Source organism: Salmo salar, chromosome 03 (assembly GCF_965601325.2).
Source record: "Salmo salar chromosome 03, fSalSal1, whole genome shotgun sequence".
Classification (NCBI taxonomy): Eukaryota; Metazoa; Chordata; class Actinopteri; order Salmoniformes; family Salmonidae; genus Salmo; species Salmo salar.
In genome coordinates this window covers 33,004,085-33,024,096 of record NC_138293.1, presented here as the reverse complement: position 1 = coordinate 33,024,096, position 20,012 = coordinate 33,004,085, and the positions used below count along the sequence as shown (strand labels likewise).

The 20,012-nt window shown below is 43.2% G+C and overlaps 1 protein-coding gene across 1 annotated transcript in view; it reads left to right on the top strand.

The window, feature by feature from the left end:
• Window positions 1–20,012, top strand: part of LOC106599779 (voltage-dependent R-type calcium channel subunit alpha-1E) — an 88,673-nt gene that overhangs the window by 36,770 nt on the left and 31,891 nt on the right. The window contains exons 3-11 of the mRNA XM_082973088.1: window positions 2,795–2,898; window positions 3,050–3,208; window positions 14,777–14,967; window positions 15,252–15,355; window positions 15,482–15,597; window positions 16,621–16,674; window positions 18,543–18,655; window positions 18,938–19,050; window positions 19,530–19,661. Coding sequence (XP_082829214.1) covers window positions 2,795–2,898; window positions 3,050–3,208; window positions 14,777–14,967; window positions 15,252–15,355; window positions 15,482–15,597; window positions 16,621–16,674; window positions 18,543–18,655; window positions 18,938–19,050; window positions 19,530–19,661 — 1,086 coding nt within the window. The remainder of the gene's footprint in view (window positions 1–2,794; window positions 2,899–3,049; window positions 3,209–14,776; window positions 14,968–15,251; window positions 15,356–15,481; window positions 15,598–16,620; window positions 16,675–18,542; window positions 18,656–18,937; window positions 19,051–19,529; window positions 19,662–20,012) is intronic.

Sequence of the window (20,012 nt, the reverse complement as noted above, 5' to 3'; positions counted from 1 at the left end):
GTTTAACCACATGGTATGGTTAAGAATTCAGCAAGAGAATTGCATGGTCTCTACTCAAACCTTAGCCTTCTGTGATGAGGTACTGGTCTCTACTCAAACCTTAGCCCTCTCATGGTTATCGAGGTAAGCTGGTCTCTACTCAAACCTTAGCCCTCTCGTGGTAATCGAGGTAAGCTGGTCTGAAGTGAGAAAACCCAGGTGGGGGTTTTATTGTCCCATGACTCCGGGTCCTGCCTGTGCTCAAAGGGCGGTCCTCTGATTTAGTTAAACTCCAAAGGGAATTGGAATTTCCTTCATTAAACAGTCTAAAATCACATTACATCATTTCACAAATAGTTTCATCTTTACTCATTCATTTTATACAACAATTAGATGTAAGCCTCATAACTGAGACTCTTGTATAAATGGGGTTATGGAAATGTGGCTGTATTGTCTCTCATGAGTTTCACAAAATTGTACCAAACGGACCAGTTCGTAGCTCGTTACTTCACTGATCTTTTATACATTCTCCAGAACATGAATGTCGTTCGGTTCTCCAGTTCTGTGAGGTGGAAGAAATTCCTTTGTTCTCTCTATGAAACTCACTCTCTCTATACTGTCTGGCCATGAGGAAGATTCTCCTCCAGGAATTTACGACCTCTCTGACCACAGCAGCTTGAGTGTAGGAGAGAGAGAGGGGGATGGTGCAGAGGTAGGGGGATGGTGCTCGCTGTGTCCAAAGAGGGCAACGTCATGACACACACTTTTAGTTTTTGTTGTGATAGGCTACCTAGCTAAAATACTTGCTAGCCTGAATTCCTCACATGGGCAACAATGAACCATCTAAGTTAACTAGCTAGTTAATGCAAACCTACTAGGCTACATCTAGGCTACATATTAAACATAAATTGTCTCAGGCCAGTGGCACAACATATTTATTTATGGTTAGATCAGAATCGCTGTCATAATCATTGGCCTGTACAGAGAATTAAGTCAAAACCAGAAGTTCAAATCCCCATCTCCGTCCATGGCTTAGGAAAGGGATGATTTAGCAAGCTAGCTACTGCAGGACATCAACACAAGCAGACCAGAAACAGACACGTTTTTCTGACAATGACGTTTTGCAAAGGAAGTGATTTGATTGGTCTGAAGCCTAATGCAAACAGGCCTCCCTTGGGCGGTGCTTTGCTGCACCAGGACAACCCACAGTTGAGCTGAACTCAATGCTGATTGGCTAATTATTTTATAATTTTTTTATCAAAGGCGGCCAAATGCTTGCTGGAATCAATCAAGTGCTACGGCGGCAACATGTTATACTCTTTTGGTCAAGACAAAGTAATCTTTACAAATTAATAAAAAATGAAAAGCTGAAAATGAAAAGCTGAAATGTCTTGAGTCAATAAGTATTCAATCCCTTTGTTATGGCAAGCCTAAATAAATTCAGCAGTTAACATGTGCTTAACAAGTCACATAAGTTGCATGGACTTATCTGGAAGGACCCCTTGGTTGAGCAGTGAATTTCAAACACAGATTCAACCACAAAGACCAGGGAACTTTTCCAATGCCTTGCAAAGAAGGGCACCTATTGGTAGATCGGTAAAAATAAAAATAGCAGGCATTGAATATCCTTTTGAGCATGGTGAAGTTATTAATTACACTTCGGATACACCCAGTTACTACAAAGATACAGGTGTCCTTCCTAACTCTGTTGCTGGAGAGGAAGGAAACCGCTCAGGGATTTCACCATGAGGCCAATGGTGACTTTAAAACAGTTACAGAGTTTATTGGCTATGATAGGACAAAACTGAGGATGGATCAACAACACTGTAGTTACTCCACAATACTAACCTAAATGACAGAGTGAAAAGAAGGAAGCTTGTACAGAATAACATTTTTCAAAACATGCATCCTGTTTGCAATAAGGCACTAAAGTAAAACTGCAAAATATGTGCGCCCTGAATAGAAAGCGTTATGCTTGGGGCAAATCCAACACAACACATCACTGAGTACCACTCTTCATATTTTCAAGCATGGTGGTGGCTGCATCATGTTATAGGTATGCTTGTCATCAGCAAAGACTGAGGAGTTTTTAGGATGAAAAGAAACAGAATAGAGCCAAGCACAGGCAAAATCTTAGAGAAATACCTGTTTCAATTAGCTTTCCAACAGACACTGGGAGACAAATTCACCTTTCAGCAGGACAATAACCTAAAACACAAGGCCAACTATACACTGGAGTTGCTTACCAAGAAGACATTGAATGTTCCTGAGTGGCCTAGTTACAGTTTTGACTTAAATCAGCTTGAAAATCTATGGCAAGACTCGAAAATGGCTGTCTAGCAACTTGACAGAGCTTGAAGAATAAAAAAAAAAGAATGTGCAAATATTGTACAATCCAGGTGTGCAAAGCCGGTTTGTGTCAAGAACTGCAACATTGCTGGGTTTTTCACGCGCAACAATTTATTGTTTGTATCAAGAATGGTCCACCACCCAAAGGACATCCAGCCAACTGCCACGACTGTGGGAAGCATTGGAGTCAACATGGGCCAGCATCCCTGTGGAACGCTTTCGAAACCTTGTTGAGTCCATTCCCCAACGAAGTGAGGCTGTTCTGAGGGCAAAAGGGGGTGCAACTCAATACTAGGAAGGTGTTGCTAATGTTTGGTATACTCAGTATAAATTATAATTCAATGTACACCACTTCCGCCCCAAAACCGCTTATTCATAAACCACACTGCTTATTAACCGTTGATCCCACTGGAAAATATTCATTCAATTTTTTATTCTGAATCTGATCATGTATTTCTATCTGCAGAATACTGGCAACAGCAGGGGCCCACATGAACATACCAGTGGATCTGCGGACCCTGAGGGCGGTGAGAGTCCTGAGGCCCCTTAAATTGGTCTCTGGGATCCCCAGTGAGTACCGTCAATATCTACCAGCATATCAATATAATTTACAGTGTCATAATACTTCAATATGTACCTTACTATAATGTCTAACTCTCAGAGGCAATCAGACATTAACTCTTCACACGTGTGTGTGTGTGTTATAACATTTTATCATCAGGCTTGCAGATCGTGCTGAAGTCCATCATGAAGGCCATGGTGCCCCTGCTCCAGATCGGTCTGCTCTTGTTCTTCGCCATTCTTATGTTCGCCATCATCGGTCTGGAGTTCTACAGCGGGAAGCTCCACCACACCTGTCTACCTACTGCTGACATCCTAGGTAGTTACATACTCCAGTCTCCCTCACACTCTCTGTGTTTTATACACTACCCCACACTCCCTCATACTCGCTCTCTACCCAAAACCTCTTTGCCCACTTCTACTGTACCTCTATCCATTAAAGAGGTTCCCTTCCCCTCCGTGTTGCATTTTCACAGGGTCCTCATCTATTTTCACAGGGTCCTCATCTCTATTATCCTGTATTTGACAATCTCTCTCTCTTTCTGTCTCTCACGCTCTCCCTCCTGCATCATTATTAAGAACATCTTTATACTGCTACTCTTTACCTGACAGCTTCATGAGGACCGGACTGTCCCATCTAACCAGTGGTGGAAAAAGTACCCAATTGTCATAGTTGAGTAAAAGTAAATATACGTTATTAGAAAATGACTCAAGTAAAAGTGAAAGTCACCCAGTAAAATACTACTTGAGTAAAAGTGTAAAATTATTTGGTTTTAAATATACTTAAGTATCAAAAGTAATGGTTTAAATCATTTCACAATCCTTATATTAAGCAAACCAGACTGCACAATAAAAAATATATATACTGTATATTTAGGGATAGCCAGGGGCACACGCCAACACTTCGACAATAATTTTCAAACAAAGTGTTTAGTGAGTCTGCCAGTTCAGAGGCAGTAAATCAAATCAAACTTTATTTGCCACATGCGCCGAATACAACAAGTGTAGACTTTACCGTGAAATGCTTACTTACAAGCCCTTAACCAACAGTGCAGTTCAAGAAGAAGAAAATATTTACCAAGTAGGCTAAAATAAAAAGTAATAATAAAAAGTAACACAATAAGAATAACAATAATGAGGCTATATACAGGGGGCACCAGTACCGAGTCAGTGTGCAGGGGTACAGGCTAGTTGAGGTAATCTGTACATGTAGGTGGGGGCAAAGTGACTATGGCTAGGTAACAAACAAACAGAGAGTAGCAGCAATGTACAAGAGGGGGGGTATCAATGTAAATTGTCCGGTGGTGAATTTTATGAATTGTTCAGCAGTCTAATGGCTTGGGGGTAGAAGCTGTTGAGGAGCCTTTTGGTCCTAGACGTGGCGCTCCGGTATCACTTGCCGTGCGGTAGCAGAGAGAACAATCTATAACTTGGGTGACTGGAGTCTCTGACAATTTTATGGGCCTTCCTTTGACACCGCCTATTATATAGGTCCTGGATGGCAGGAAGCTTGACCCCAGTGATGTACTGGGCCGTTTGCACTACCTCTGTAGCGCCTTACGGTCAGATGCCAAGCAGTTGCCATACCAAGCGGTGATGCAACCGGTCAGGATGCTCTCGATGGTGCAGCTGTAGAACCTTTTGAGGATCTGGGGGCCCATGCCAAATCTTTTCAGTCTCCTGAGGGGGAAAAGGCTTTGTCGTGCCCTCTTCACGACTGTCTTGGTATGTTTGGACCATGATAGTTCATTGGTGATGCCGCTCCACTACAGCCCCATCGATTTTAAGGGGAACTTTTCCTGTAGTCCACGATCAGCTCCTTTGTCTTGCTCACATTGAGGGAGAGGTTGTTGTCCTCGCACCACACTGCCAGTTCTCTGACCTCCTCCCTATAGGCCGTCTCATCATTGTCGATGATCAGGCCTACCACTGTTGTGTCGTCAGCAAATTTAATGATGGTGTTGGGGTCGTGTTTGGCCACGCAGTCGTGGGTGAACAGGGAATACAGGAGAGGACTAAGTACACACCCCTGAGGGGCCCGAGTGTTAAGGATCAGCGTGGCAGATGTGTTGTTACCTACCCTTACCACCTGGGGGCGACCTGTCCGGAAGTCCAGGATCCAGTTCAGAGGGATGTGTTGAGTCCCAGAGTCCTTAGCTTAGGGATGAGCTTCGAGGGCACTATGGTGTTGAACGCTGAGCTGTAGTTGATGAACAGCATTCTCACATGTGGAGTGCGATTGAGATTGCGTCATCTGTGGATCTGTTGGTGCTGTTTGCGAATTGGAGTGGGTCTAGGGTGTCCGGGAGGATGCTGTTGATATGAATCATGACCAGCATTTCAAAGCACTTCATGACAACCGATGTGAGTGCCACAGGGCGGTAATCATTTAGGCAGGTTACCTACGCTTCCTTGGGCACAGGGACTATGATGGTTTGCTTGAAACATGTAGGTATTACAGACTCGGTCAGGGAGAGGTTGAAAATGCCAGTGAAGACACTTGACAGTTGGTCCGCGCATGCTATGAGTACACGTCCTGGTAATCCGTCTGGCCCAGCGGTTTTGTGAATGTAGACCTGTTTAATAAAGGTTTTGTTCACATCAGCTACCGAGAGCGTTATCACACAGTCATCCAGAACAGCTGGTGCTCTCGTGCATGCTTCAGTGTTGCTTGCCTCGAAGCGAGCATAAAAGGCATTTAGCTCGTCTGGTAGGCTCACGTCACTGGGCAGCTCGTGCCTGGGTTTCCTTTTGTAGTCCGTAATAGTTTTCACATCCGACGAGCGTCAGAGCCAGTGTAGTAGGATTCAATCTTAATCCTGTATTGACGCTTTGCTTGTTTGATGGTTCGTCTGAGGGCATAGCGAGATGTCTTATAAGCGTCCGGATTAGTCTCCCGCTCCTTGAAAGCGGCAGCTCTAGCCTTTAGCTCGATGCAGATTCCTCAATGCCATTGGATGAATCCCGGAACATATTCCAGTCTGTGCTAGCAAAACAGTCCTGTAGTGTAGCATCCGCATCATCTGACCACTTCCGTATTGAGCGAGTCACTGGTACTTCCTGCTTTAGTGTTTGCTTGTAAGCAGGAATCAGGAGGATAGAATTGTGGTCAGATTTGCCAAATGGAAGGTGGGGGAGAGCTTAGTATGCATCTCTGTGTGTGGAGTAAAGGTGGTCTAGGATTTTATTTTACCTGGTTGCGCATGTGGCATGCTGGTAAAAATTTGGTGAAACTGATTTAAGTTTAAGTTTGCCAGTTTGCCTGGAGCGCCGCTTTTGGATGAGCATTTTCTTATTTGCTTACGGCCTTATAGAGTTGGTTGAGAGCGGTCTTAGTGCCAGCTTCGCTTTGTGGTGGTAAATAGATGGCTACGAATAATACAGATGAGAACTCTCTTGGTAGATAGTGTGGTTGACAGCTTATCATAAGGTACTCTACCTCAGGCAAGCAATACCTCGAGACTTCTTTAATATTAGACATCCCGCGCCAGCTGTTATTGACAAAAAGACACACCCCCCCACCCCTCGTCTTACCAGAGGTAGCCAGCCAGCTCTATATTGTCCGTTTCTTCGTTCAGCCACGTCTCGGGGGAAACATAAGATGTTACAGTTTTTAATGTCCCGTTGGTAGGATAATCTTAATAGTAGGTCATACATTTTATTTTCTAACGATTGCACGTTAGCAAGGAGAATGGATGGTATTGGGAGTTTACTCGCTCGCCTCCGGCTTCTCAGATGGAGCCCCAATTTGCGTCCTCTTTTTCGGCGTCTTTTCTTCACGCAAAAGGTGTGGATCTGGGTCTGTTCCAGTGAAAGCAGGTTATCCTTCTCGTCGGACTCGTTAAAGGAAAAAGTTATTTTTGGTCATAATGGACGGTAGCAGCAACATTATGTACACAATAAGTAAAAAAATAAGTTGCACAAAACGCAAAAAAAATAAGAAAATTGCACAATTGGTTGGGAGAATGTAAAACGGCAGCCATGTTCTTCGACACCATCTTTTCAAAAAGGATGACAAGGGATGTTCTCTTGATAAGTGCATGAATTGGATAATTTTCCTGTCCTGTTAAGCATTCAAAATGGAACAAGTACTTTTTGGTGTCAGAGAAAATGTATGGAGTAAAAAGTAAATTATTTTCTTTAGGAATGTAGTGGAGTAAAAGTAAAAGTTGTCAAAACTATAAATAGTAAAGTAAAGTACAGATACACCACTGCATCTGACTCTACTCTACAAAAAAATATTTTTGTTTTGTTTTTATTTACACAGTAATGTTTCAAACTGCTTGTTCTAACTAGTGTACTGTACTTATAGGCTTTTAATGTGCACAGATTTGTAAGGTGATGGCATTCGGGCAAACATATTATTCATGTTTGGGAGTTAACGTTATTTATAATAAGGGTTACATGGAGAAAATCTGACCTCTGAAATGAAAATGGATGGCCCTCCCTTCAGCAAAATATATTTCACATAAACCCTCCCTGAACACTTAAAGAATAAACAGGTGACCCTCCCCTATACCGCAAATAATAATGAAAAAGTGGATAGCAGAGAACATGTCTATCGTTTACCCTGACTTCTTATATAGACCAGAGCCTTAGATATGCAGTTTTAGAAACTGTTATTCATCCTGTAAGCATGATATGGCAATGCAGGAATTTTGATAGCTCACAGGGCTGCGGGCCAGAAGGTTGTGGGTTCGCAGACCACCATGGACAAGAGTAGGGGTGGAAAGATCTCCTTTATAGTAAAAACCTTACATGAATCTGTTGTTGTATTTGCAGGTCCGAGAAAAAAATGGCCTTTTATAAAAAATGTCACACAATTGTACTTAATTTTACATATTAGCGGAATCGTATTTTAATACCACACAAGTAATTGAAATGACAGGCTAAGAATGGACAGAGAGATAGACCTATGTGTTCATCTTATCATATTTCTCCAATGCCAAATCAGTGTGTCTTGTTTGCAACCAAACTGTCCTTGTTTTCAAATAATTCAATCTGAGACATCATTAGGATTCTGTGCATGGTGCTTTCAAAAGTTAGGCCTACCTTTCCACCCCAGACAGAGTAAGCCTACCGATGCAGAAAAATTACAGCTTTAACAGCTGGCTACTTTTCTTCCATGGCTTAACCAACGAGAGAAGGTCACAAGTGTTTCCTTAAAAGCTGTCTGAGTTTAACATCTTCTATTGTACAGAAAGTGAATAGCTTAATCAATTGATAGTGACATAATTAGATTATTTCCCAAGCAAAGTCAGCCCGTGAATGTCAAAAAACGAAAAAGGGATATCCCCATATGCATCTTTTCCGGGTATTTTGCTGCTTGTTTCTAGCATAAAGCATCGCCGATCAAAGCGCTCTTATAGATCATTTTATGTAATCAGATCCGTTTCATTTTCTTCAAAATACCTATTTCCGGCGCCGACAGAGATGGCCACCTCGCTTCGTGTTCCTAGGAAACTATGCAGTATTTTATTTTTTTTATGTGTTATTTCTTACATTGTTACCCCAGGTAATCTTAGGTTTTATTACATACAGTCAGGAGGAACTATTGGATATAAGAGCAATGTCAACTCATCAACATTACGACCAGAAATACGACTTTCCCGAAGCGGATCCTCTGTTTGGCCTACCCCCCAGGACAATGGATCAGATCCCAGCCGGCGACCCAAAACAACGACGCCGTAGAAGGGGCAGACGGAGCGGTCTTCTGGTCAGGCTCCGTAGACGGGCACATCGCGCACGGCTCCCGAGCATACCACTCGCCAATGTCCAGTCTCTTGACAGCAAGGTAGACGAAATCCGAGCAAGGGTAGCCTTCCAGAGAGGCATCAGAGATTGTAACATTCTCTGTTTCACGGAAACATGGCTCACTCGAGATGGGCTATCTGAGGCGGTACAGCCACCTGGTTTCTTCACGCATCGCGCCGACAGAAACAAGCATCTCTCTGGCAAGAAGAAGGGCGGGGGTGTATGCCTTATGATTAACGAGACGTGGTGCGATCATAACAATATACAGGAACTCAAGTCCTTTTGTTCACCTGACTTAGAATTCCTCACTATCAAATGCCGACCGCATTATCTACCAAGAGAATTCTCTTCGATCATAATCACAGTCGTGTACATCCCCCCCAAGCAGACACATCGACGGCCCTGAAAGAACTTCATTGGACTCTATGTAAACTGGAAACCACATATCCTGAGGCTGCATTTATTGTAGCCGGGGATTTTAACAAGGCTAATCTGAAAACAATGCTCCCCAAATTTTATCAGCATATCGATTGTGCTACCAGGGCTAGCAAAACCCTAGATCATTGTTATTCTAACTTCCGCAACACATATAAGGCCCTCCCCCACCCTCCCTTCAGAAAAGCTGACCACGACTCCATTTTGTTGCTTCCAGCCTATAGACAGAAACTAAAACAGGAAGCTCCCGCCCTCAGGTCTGTTCAACGCTGGTCCGACCAATCGGATTCCACGCTTCAAGATTGCTTCGATCACATGGACTGGGATATGTTCCGCATTGAGGCGAATAATAACATTGACGAATACACTGATTCGGTGTGCGAGTTCATTAACAAGTAACAAGTACCCACAGCGTCTATTAAAACATTCCCCAACCAGAAACCGTGGATTGATGGCAGCATTCGCGCAAAACTGAAAGCGCGAACCACTGCTTTTAATCAGGGCAAGGTGACCGGAAACATGACCGAATACAAAGAGTGTAGTTATTCCCTCCGCAAGGCAATCAAACAAGCTAAGCTTCAGTACAGAGACAAAGTGGAGTCGCAATTCAACGGCTCAAACACGAGAGTTATGTGGCAGTGTCTACAGTCAATCACGGACTACAAAAGAAAAACCAGCCCCGTTGCGGATCACGATGTCTTGCTCCCAGACAGACTGAACAACTTTTTTGCTCGCTTTGAGGACAATACAGTGCCACTGACACGGCCCGCTACCAAAACCTGCGGGCTTTCCTTCACTGTAGCCAACGTGAGTAAAACATTTAAACGTGTTAATCCTCGCAAGGCTGCAGGCCCAGACGGCATCCCTGGCCGCGTCCTCAGAGCATGCGCAGACCAGCTGGCTGGTGTGTTTACAGACACATTCAATCAATCCTTATCCCAGTCTGCTGTCCCCACATGCTTCAAGAGGGCCACCATTGTTCCTGTTCCCAAGAAAGCTAAGGTAACTGAGCTAAATGACTACCGCCCTGTAGCACTCACTTCCGTCATCATGAAGTGCTTTGAGAGACTAGTATGAAGTGCTTTAAGGACCATATCACCTCCACCCTACCTGACACCCTAGACCCACTCCAATTTGCTTACCGCCACAATAGGTCCACAGATGACGCAATCGCCATCACACTGCACTTTGCCCTAACCCATCTGGACAAGAGGAATACCTATGTAAGAATGCTGTTCATCGATTACAGCTCAGCATTTAACACCATAGTACCCTCCAAACTCATCATTAAGCTCGAGACCCTGGGTCTTGACCCCGCCTTGTGCAACTGGTTCCTGGACTTCCTGACGGGGCGCCCCCAGGTGGTGAGGGTAGGTAACAACATCTCCACCCCGCTGATCCTCAACACTGGGGCCCCACAAGGGTGCGTTCTCAGCCCTCTACTGTACTCCCTGTTCACCCATGACTGCGTGGCCATGCACGCCTCCAACTCAATCATCAAGTTTGCAGACGACACTACAGTGGTAGGCTTGATTACCAACAACAATGACACGGCCTACAGGGAGGAGGTGAGGGCCCTCGGAGTGTCAGGAAAATAACCTCACACTCAATGTCAACAAAACAAAGGAGATGATCGTGGACTTCAGGAAACAGCAGAGAGAGCAGCCCCCTATCTACATTGACGGGACAGTAGTGGAGAGGGTGGAGAGTTTTAAGTTCCTCGGCATACACATCACGGACAAACTGAAATGGTCCATCCACACAGACAGCGTGGTGAAGAAGGCACAGCAGCAGCGCCTCTTCAACCTCAGGAGGCTGAAGAAATTTGGCTTGTCACCAAAAACACTCACAAACCTTTACAGATGCACAATCGAGAGCATCCTGTCGGGCTGTTTCACTGCCTGGTACGGCAGCTGCTCCGCCCATAACCGTAAGGCTCTCCAGAGGGTAGTGAGGTCTGCACAACGCATCACCGGGTGCAAACTACCTGCCCTCCAGGAAACCTACACCACCCGATGTCACAGGAAGGCCAAAAAGATCATCAAGGACAACAACCACCCGAGCCACTGCCTGTTCACCCCGCTATCATCCAGAAGGCGAGGTCAGTACAGGTGTATCAAAGCTGGGACCGAGAGACTGAAAAACAGCTTCTATCTCAAGGCCATCAGACTGTTAAACAGCCATCACTAACATTGAGTGGCTGCTGCCAACATACTGACTCAACTCCACCCACTTTATTAATGGAAAAATGTATGTATTTATCACTTTATATTATATAATTTTTACTTACCCTACATTACTCATCTCTTATGTATATACTGTACGCTATACCATCTACTGCATCTTGCCATCTGATGTAATTAAATGTACCACTAGCCACTTTAATAAACAATGCCATTTATATAATGTTCTCATACCCTACATTGCTCATCTCATATGTATATACTGTACACTATACCATCTACTGCATCTTGCCATCTTGATGTAAGGTATCACTAGCCACTTTAAACAATGTCACTTCATATAATGTTTTCATACCCTGCATTGCTCATCTCATATGTATATACTGTACTCTATACCATCTACTGCATCTTGCCTATGCCGTTCGGCCATCACTCATTTATATATTTAAATGTACATATTCATATTCATTCCTTTACACTTGTGTGTATAAGGTAGTTGTTGTGGAATTGTTAGGTTATATTACTTGTTAGATATTACTGCACGGTCGGAACTAGAAGCACAAGCATTTCGCTACACTCGCATTAACATCTGCTAACCATGTGTATGTGACAAATAAATTTGATTTGATTTGAAAATCTTAAACTAACAAGCGGTAGGCCTGTGCTTTTTTTTTTGTTGCCATTTTCTTTAATAAAAGGTAGGCCTATGGCATACCCTCTCATACCACCACAATTCGAGTTTTGGTTTTAACTTAACAACCCTTCACTGACTCGGCTATTTAACTCCCTAGAGTCAATTGCCGCACCAGTGCGTCAATCTAAATTAAATAACCAAAAAATCCCTATCAAAATCCGTTTATTTAAACCAGAGATATCAGTTTGTTTTTACTTTGGCAACTCACGTAAACGTCTGTAGCTTCGGAACGGTTTGACCTATAAATTATTATGACCAACCTCTAAAGGGGAGACTGTCACGAACACGATGGTGTTTTCCGTTTTGACTTGTCTGAAGTGTGTACCGTCGATGTGCCAACTTCTGTTTGGTAACGTCCGAACTGTTTGGGCTACAAACTAATGGGAACATGATGGTGTTCTCCGTTTTCATCTACAACCCCCAAAAGTGTCACAGGACTCGTCTGAAGGTAACCGGTACCGGTTTAAAAAAGTGAATGGAAGTATGAAGGTAGTTAAATATGTGTAAAAAAAATATATATATATATATATATATATATATCCTGAGTTTTTTTTTTTAATATCTCCTAGATTTAGGACAGACACTTCAAAACCTTGTTTCTTACGATTAGTTTTTTGATTGTTTTGGCATTGAATGTGTTATTCAATGTGTTTCTATGGGCTTTAGTAGTAAAGGCCCAAAGAAAAAGTTTTTTTGTTGTTGTTTATAACTTAAGGGGTCCAACAATTCAAAATCAAATAGCTAAATGATCCATGGTATAACCACCTTAAAACAATTCCATATGTCAGCTTAGCACCCCTCCCTCCTCCTCCAACGTCTTAGACTCTAAATAATTAAAGAGTGCATTGTGGGTGGAAGAATAACCAACAAATCTATGGCTATAGCAGCCTACAGCCTAATTTTGTCTGTCAAACAGGTAGGCCTACCTCTTTTTTCTTAAATAGGAAGAAATAGGCTCCAACACAAAACCCTCTTGTTGTTATTAAAGTCGAATTAAAATTGTGACGGTTGAAATAAATTATGCCTACTAGAATTTGACTGCTTTCAGCACCATGAGCTGTCCATTTTCGATTGATTGTGCCGCGGCACCACAATGTACATTAAGTTACTCGAATCTGGCTTATTGTGAGGTCAATAAGTTTAATAAAAACATCAGGGGCAAGAAACATATTGTTTTTAATCAAATCAATTACAGTAGTAGCAAGCTATCAATGTTGACCTCCGGTCCTCCTCCTCATCTTCGCTCTCTCTTCTCAAACTGAACAGAACATAGGTTATATGCTAGTTCGCGCGCAAGAAAGTACATTTTTTGGAGTAGGCCCAATCAAAACCTATTTTTGGTAGAAACCTTTGACTCACCTCCTGAACTACCACCGTAGGCCTACACAGCGCAGCCATTAGTTATGCAGCACACAAAAAAAAGCAGAGCAGGCTGGGGCTCAGGGTTGGAATATCCATTTCCGTGTGTAATAAAGCCTAGTTTAATTTACACCATCCCATTAGCTATCTTAGAAATATAACTTTGCTCTGTGCTTCTCCAAGCGTGCACTTCGTAGCCTATAGGCTATGGATCACTTGATTGAGACCACACTAAATAGCATATAGGCACACTTGATATTGCACACCCAGCAGAGAATCAGAGATGAGGGACGGCATCGGGCACACATCGATATATAGCCTAATAAGCAACTAATTCTAAAACACTGAGAAATATAAAAATGTCATCAATTACAAATTACATGACCCCAAACCCTCCCCATGACTGAAATTGAACATGACACTCCCCCATTTTCCTCCAGGTAACCATTCTGTAAATTGGAATCCATCCCTTAATACGCCCAACTGGGCTCCCTAGCTACCCATTTAATTAGTCAACATTAATTACTCTGTAATCACACAAGCCATTTTTATAAAATATGGTTTAACACAGTCAGATATGATCTCTCCAGAATGTGTATTTCTCAACCCTCAATTCACGAAGCAGCACTGACCCCTGGGATGTTGGTGACCGGTCCCTGAGGTGGTTAGCTGAAACAGATTCAGTCAGGTTTCAAGTGCAAGTTTTTAATCTAAGCGGTCCTTGAAGGAGGAAGGATCACAGCTCTCCTGTTGTAATTAAGGTTAACGCTCTTAGACATACGCTACTCCTAAACCTTATTGCCCTCTTAAAGAGCAATCTGCATTTCAAACAAAAACAAAGCGTTTACCCTGCCACTGTTTTGGTAAACAGCTGAGGGATGGGGCTGGAGAAATGTAACCACTCTCAAATTCATAGACAGAGTTATGGATGCCAGGACTGACCATCCATGATATCAAAATGTTAGTTTTAACAATGTTTTGAGGATATACAGTGTTTGTTCTCAATTACTTTGCTTACAAACAATGGAGTATCATTTTTTACATTTAGCAGACACACTTACAGTAGTGAGTGCATACATTTTCCAACTGGTCCCCCGTGGAAATCAAACCCCCTACCCTGGCGTTGCAAGCGGCATGCTCTACCAACTGAGCCACACGGGACCTATAAAACAAGCTTATATTTTGGGTTCAGATGGGCAACGACAGTTGAACTAAGCTAATGGGTTTTTTATAAGTTACATTCTTCAAAAATCAATGGGTACATATCATTCATTTAAAAGGTCTAAATTGGATGTACCAACTGCAGATTGCCCCTTTAAGGCAACTTTGTCACATTGAAAAGGTCAGATGCAGCGCTAATGTAATCAAACAATGAAAAAGCTGCGACACTGTTATTTTTGTGTAGAAAGTAACAAGCTACCTACACGTTAACCTCCACAACCCCTGCCTTGTCCTGTGTTAGAAAATGAGACGATGGATACGACCGAGGTGGAGTTTGCGTGTGGAGTGAGGAAGTGTCCGGAAAAGTATGACTGCATCGGGTCATGGATTGGCCCCAACAACGGCATCACCCAGTTTGACAACATCCTGTTCGCTGTGCTCACTGTCTTCCAGTGCATCACCATGGAGGGATGGACAGCTGTACTCTACAATGTGAGAACAGATTACTCAAAGTATTTTTTAGGAACTATTTTTAAGGTAGAGACATTGAAGTAAGGGATAATCAATGAGGGGCTATGTTGTCCTGTGGAAATAACCCACAATGTGCGTGTGTGATGCGTTCCCGGCGCACGGCATTGTGGCACAGCTTCCGCATTGTGCTTGATTTCCAGAGAATGCATAGCCCCTTGTTCTTACATAGTAACTCTTCAGTAGTGAAGCGTTAAGTCTGTACCTGTATTTATGTACCCTATACCTGTCTATTGTACCTCCTTTAGACCAACGATGCCTTGGGCTCTATGTGGAATTGGATGTACTTTATTCCTCTCATCATTATTGGCTCATTCTTCGTACTCAACCTGGTGTTGGGAGTCCTCTCTGGGTGAGTAAATAAAAGCTGTGTGTATGTGTGTATGTGTGTGTGCGTGCACATGTGGACGTTTGTGTGTGATTTTATGAGGGTTTTGGAAGAGGAAACAATGGATTGCCTCATGTCCTGCGTGTGTAGGGAGTTTGCCAAAGAGAGGGAGCGGGTGGAGAACAGGAGAGCCTTCATGAAGCTGAGACGTCAACAGCAGGTGGAGAGAGAACTCAACGGATACAGAGCCTGGATAGACCGAGCAGGTACTGTACTGTTATCTTACAACCGCTACCACCCGAGCGATAACTACATAAGACGCAAAAATGTATGTATTATAAGATCCAAGTGGATCTGCCGTGATGGAGCTACCTGGTGAATATGTTGATGGAGGGTGACTTTGTGAAGCTGCAGTGCTATAATGGCAATCTACAGTATCTTTCTCCCACGCAAGTAGAGTTTGAGAGGAAGGTGATGCGGACTCCTTGACGCAAGTGTAAATGTGTGAGTGCGAGTCTGTGCATATCTGTGTGTGTGAGCGTGTGCGCATGCGTGTGGGTGTGTGTTCACTCATCCGTGTGTGTACGCTCATCTGTGTGTGTGTGTGTGTGCGTGTGAATGTCTGTGTATGTGTGCACATCCACGCGTCTATCTGTCTGTGTTTGAATGTATGCATTAGTCATAGAAATCAGTAAGTGTTCCCTCTGTGTGTGTGTGTGTGTGTGTGTGTGTGGTGTGTGTGTGTGTGTGTGTGTGTGGGTGTGTGTGTGTGTGTGTGTGTGTGTGTGTGTGTGTGTGTGTGTGCACATCCACACGTCCATCCGTGTGGGTGGGTGTTCACTCATCTGTGTGTGTGTATGCTCATCTGTATGTGTGTGTGTGTGTGTGCGTGTGAATGTCCGTGTGTGTGTGCACATCCACACGTCCATCCGTCTGTGTTTGAATGTATGCATTAGTCATAGAAATCAGTAAGTGTTCCCTCTGTGCAGGGCGTCATCAGGGCCTGCTACCTGGATGAGCTCTTACCTGATGATGAGTTCTTCCCCCTCTCAGAGCATCAACACTATGCAACACTATGCATTCAGCCCAAATACTCACCTTTGTAATGCTAATAAAATCATCTCAATATTACCTTTAAACAGGTTAGCCCCATGATTTGCTCACGATCTTCTGAGAGTGCTAAGGGAAAGAGAGAGAGAGAGCCCTGTTTATGTTTCAGGAGCACTTTATGATTGACCTGGAATTCACTTTGTGTGGATGACAATGACATGTTCATCCCAATGTTTCAGAGGAGGTGATGCTGGCGGAGGAGAACAAGAATTCAGGGAGATCTGCTTTAGATGGTAAGAACCAGAAAACACAATTCATTGAGAGGAGTCACCACCACAATGGTGAATTCAATTGTGCTGAAGTCCTTTCCTCCCACGTTCACGTCAGTAAATCCTTATGTAACAACAGGGGTCAGTGTGCTGCTAAGAGCTTTGCTTCCTCTACTGTCCAAATGCCCCTTACTGGGCTTGAACCAGTGATCCTCTGCTTTGCAAAACACGTGATTCCTCTCCTTGACAACGTTCCAATGGTTTTGGCTGCCGGGAAAATATCTAATTGGAAAGCTCAATCCGCGACATTTCAAGCTGCTGTGGAATGAGTTTCCGGTACCTTCTTAACTCCGCTACACTTACAGTACAGTACAATGTTTTTGAATGTTCTATACCATGTTCCAAAATTGTTACACAACCTGCCTCTCTCCATCCACTACACTACACTTTAACTCCAGTTGTAAACAAAGGCAGACATGTTGTTTCTCTTTGACCTCCATTAGCTTAGAGCTGCTGCAGACAATTGAAAATTGCAGTGAAAAGGCTAAACCTCTTTCAGAGGAAAATATACCGTAAAACCCTCAAGAAGTTAATTTGCTTTGATTACTGTGTGAACATCGCGGGTGTCTTGGTAACAGCAAGGTGAAAATGGCTTGGCGCACGCCTGTAGTGATATATCCTCTGTCAACAGTCTTGTTTTTATCATGTTTTTGTGAGTCTCACTCCTTTTTGGAAAACGAATGGTTCATATGACACTTTCATTTACACCATACCTTATCAACCTAGCAAAAAGTTGCCATCAATAAAGCCACATTTAATTGTCTCTTCCTCCTTCCTCTCATGTTCAGAGTATTTCAGTCAGTTTGCCCTGAAAGTTAGTATGTCAACATTACCATTTCCATCCATTAATATATCATTATCTCTATAACTAGCTTGTAGTTCCTTTTGGACGAAATGGCTGGCAAGTGAAATATGTTGTGCCGTTATGCTTATAAGCATCTGTTGTTCTATCTATGCTATTGTTTGTCCTAATTTTCTGTTGTGTGTGTATTCAGTGCTGAAGCGGGCCACCAGTAAAAATGCTAAGCATAGAGGAGGTCCTGGGGATGCAGAGATCTCCACTATAGGTGAGAGAGGAACACACAGCTCAGATCCTCATATTTAGGGGTCTTTTTGTCATTCTCCCCACCTTCATATCTGCTCTCTTTCCCCAATATCTACTGTATTTGACCTCTATTTGACATATTTACTATTTTCAACACCCTTTCTCTCTCCTCTCCAACCCTGCCCTTTTTCTTTCTCCATATCCTTCCTCTCGCTCTCTTTCTTTCTATTTACTCATCCTCTCTTCTCATTCTTCCTGCCCCAGGAGCACCTCGTATGCGGATCCGTACAGTGCGGCGTGGCCCGTTAGCGTATATACGTCGTAAGGAGCGTATGCTGCGTATCTCCCTGCGGCGCATGGTGAAGACCGACACCTTCTACTGGACCGTCCTCAGCCTGGTGGCTCTCAACACCATCTGTGTGGCCATCGTACATCACAACCAGCCCGAATGGCTCTCCACCTTCTTGTGTACGTCTGGGCTGGACTATCAATCAACCAATCAATGAATGAAAATGTGTCTTTATTAGCCCTTTTTACAACAACGATTGCACATTCAGAAGAAACTCCAGGTCCTAAGTATAGGCTATTTAGTGTATTTACAGTTACAGTAGCAAACTATCAATGCAATCTGGCCGGCTTTCAAATATACTTCTAGACTATGGAGATGTGGTTCTTCTGTTGTACAGAGTTTATAAAATGAAAAAAAAGCTAAATAGCTTGGTTTGAACAGAAAAAACTGTGAACATTTGCCCAGTCTTTGATTCATAATGATTTATTTTTTCTTCAGACTATGCGGAGTTTGTTTTCCTGGGGCTCTTTTTGGCAGAGATGTTCTTAAAGATGTACGGCCTGGGTTTCCGGCTCTATTTCCACTCCTCCTTCAACTGCTTCGACTGCGGAGTGAGTTCATTCATTTTACTCCACGTTAGCTTATGGTGAACCAAGAATTAGAAGTGGGTCAACATAAGATGTTCTTATGGTTGTACAGGTGAATCAAGGTGTGTTATATTAGGGAATTAGGAAAAACAACAAGACATTTCATGTCTAACAATATGGACAATTAAGTGCTATTCTTATGTGATACTGTCCTATATTGCTGACTAATGTGTGTTCTTAATGATAAAGGTTTGTCGTAACTTCTCTTATGGTGTTTGAATGTTGCGTGGTGTCTCTCCCGTGCAGGTGATAGTTGGCAGCATCTTTGAGGTGGTGTGGGGCTTTTTCCGGCCTGGCATGTCCTTTGGCATCAGCGTCCTGAGGGCACTGAGACTCCTGAGGATCTTTAAGATCACCAAGTGAGTGGGACATCAACCAGAATGAGGGTTAGGGTCAACATTAGTGTTGCTGCTGTAAGTATAATGTATTACCATTCTAGGGTTAGGGTTAGGGTAGGGTCAGCAATATTTTTACTGCTGTAAGTACAATGTATTACCATTCTAGGTTAAAGGTTACGGTAGGGTCAGCATTAGTGTTACTGCTGTCTTTTCCTACTAGCACTGATCTGTCTGATAACTACTTTGTTGAGGGAAAATGCACTTGCTACGACTGTGATATGTGGTTGTCTCACCTAGCTATCTTAAGATGAATGCACTTTTGTAAGTCGCTCTGGATAAGAGCTTCTGCTAAATTGCTCAAATGTAAATGTAGGGTCAGCATTGGTTATACTGCTGTAAGTGCAATGTATTACTCTCCAAAATACATTAAAATGGCAAACGGAAGATGTCGAGGTCTGTCTAGTTTGTATGTGAACCTTTTTTCCTTTTTTCTTGACCAGGTACTGGGCATCTCTTAGGAACCTGGTTGTGTCTCTTATGAGTTCCATGAAGTCCATCATCAGTCTGCTCTTCCTCATTTTCCTCTTCATCGTCGTCTTTGCCCTGCTGGGCATGCAGCTCTTTGGGGGCAGGTGAGCACAACCAGAGGTTTGGGAACACTTAGATAGGGTGTCACTGATCTCAGGATAGTGATTCAGTGCTTCACCAATATTAGGATGTCAATATGTTTTGGTATGCACAGGTCCCAGGTCCCATGACTGTATTTTCAGTTGATCTGTTCATTGACTAATGATGTGTATTGGCCATCATCACGTCTCCATATATTTACAAATATAACTTCAGATGCAGCTTGAAGCTTGCCATGTTTTGTTTTGCTGCGTCGGAAATGGAATGATAGACCTGAAATTACACGTCTAGTTGAAAATAGCAATTTCCACCACCTCCTCTTCCCACTTCTTCCTCCTCTTCTTCCCCGGTCATAT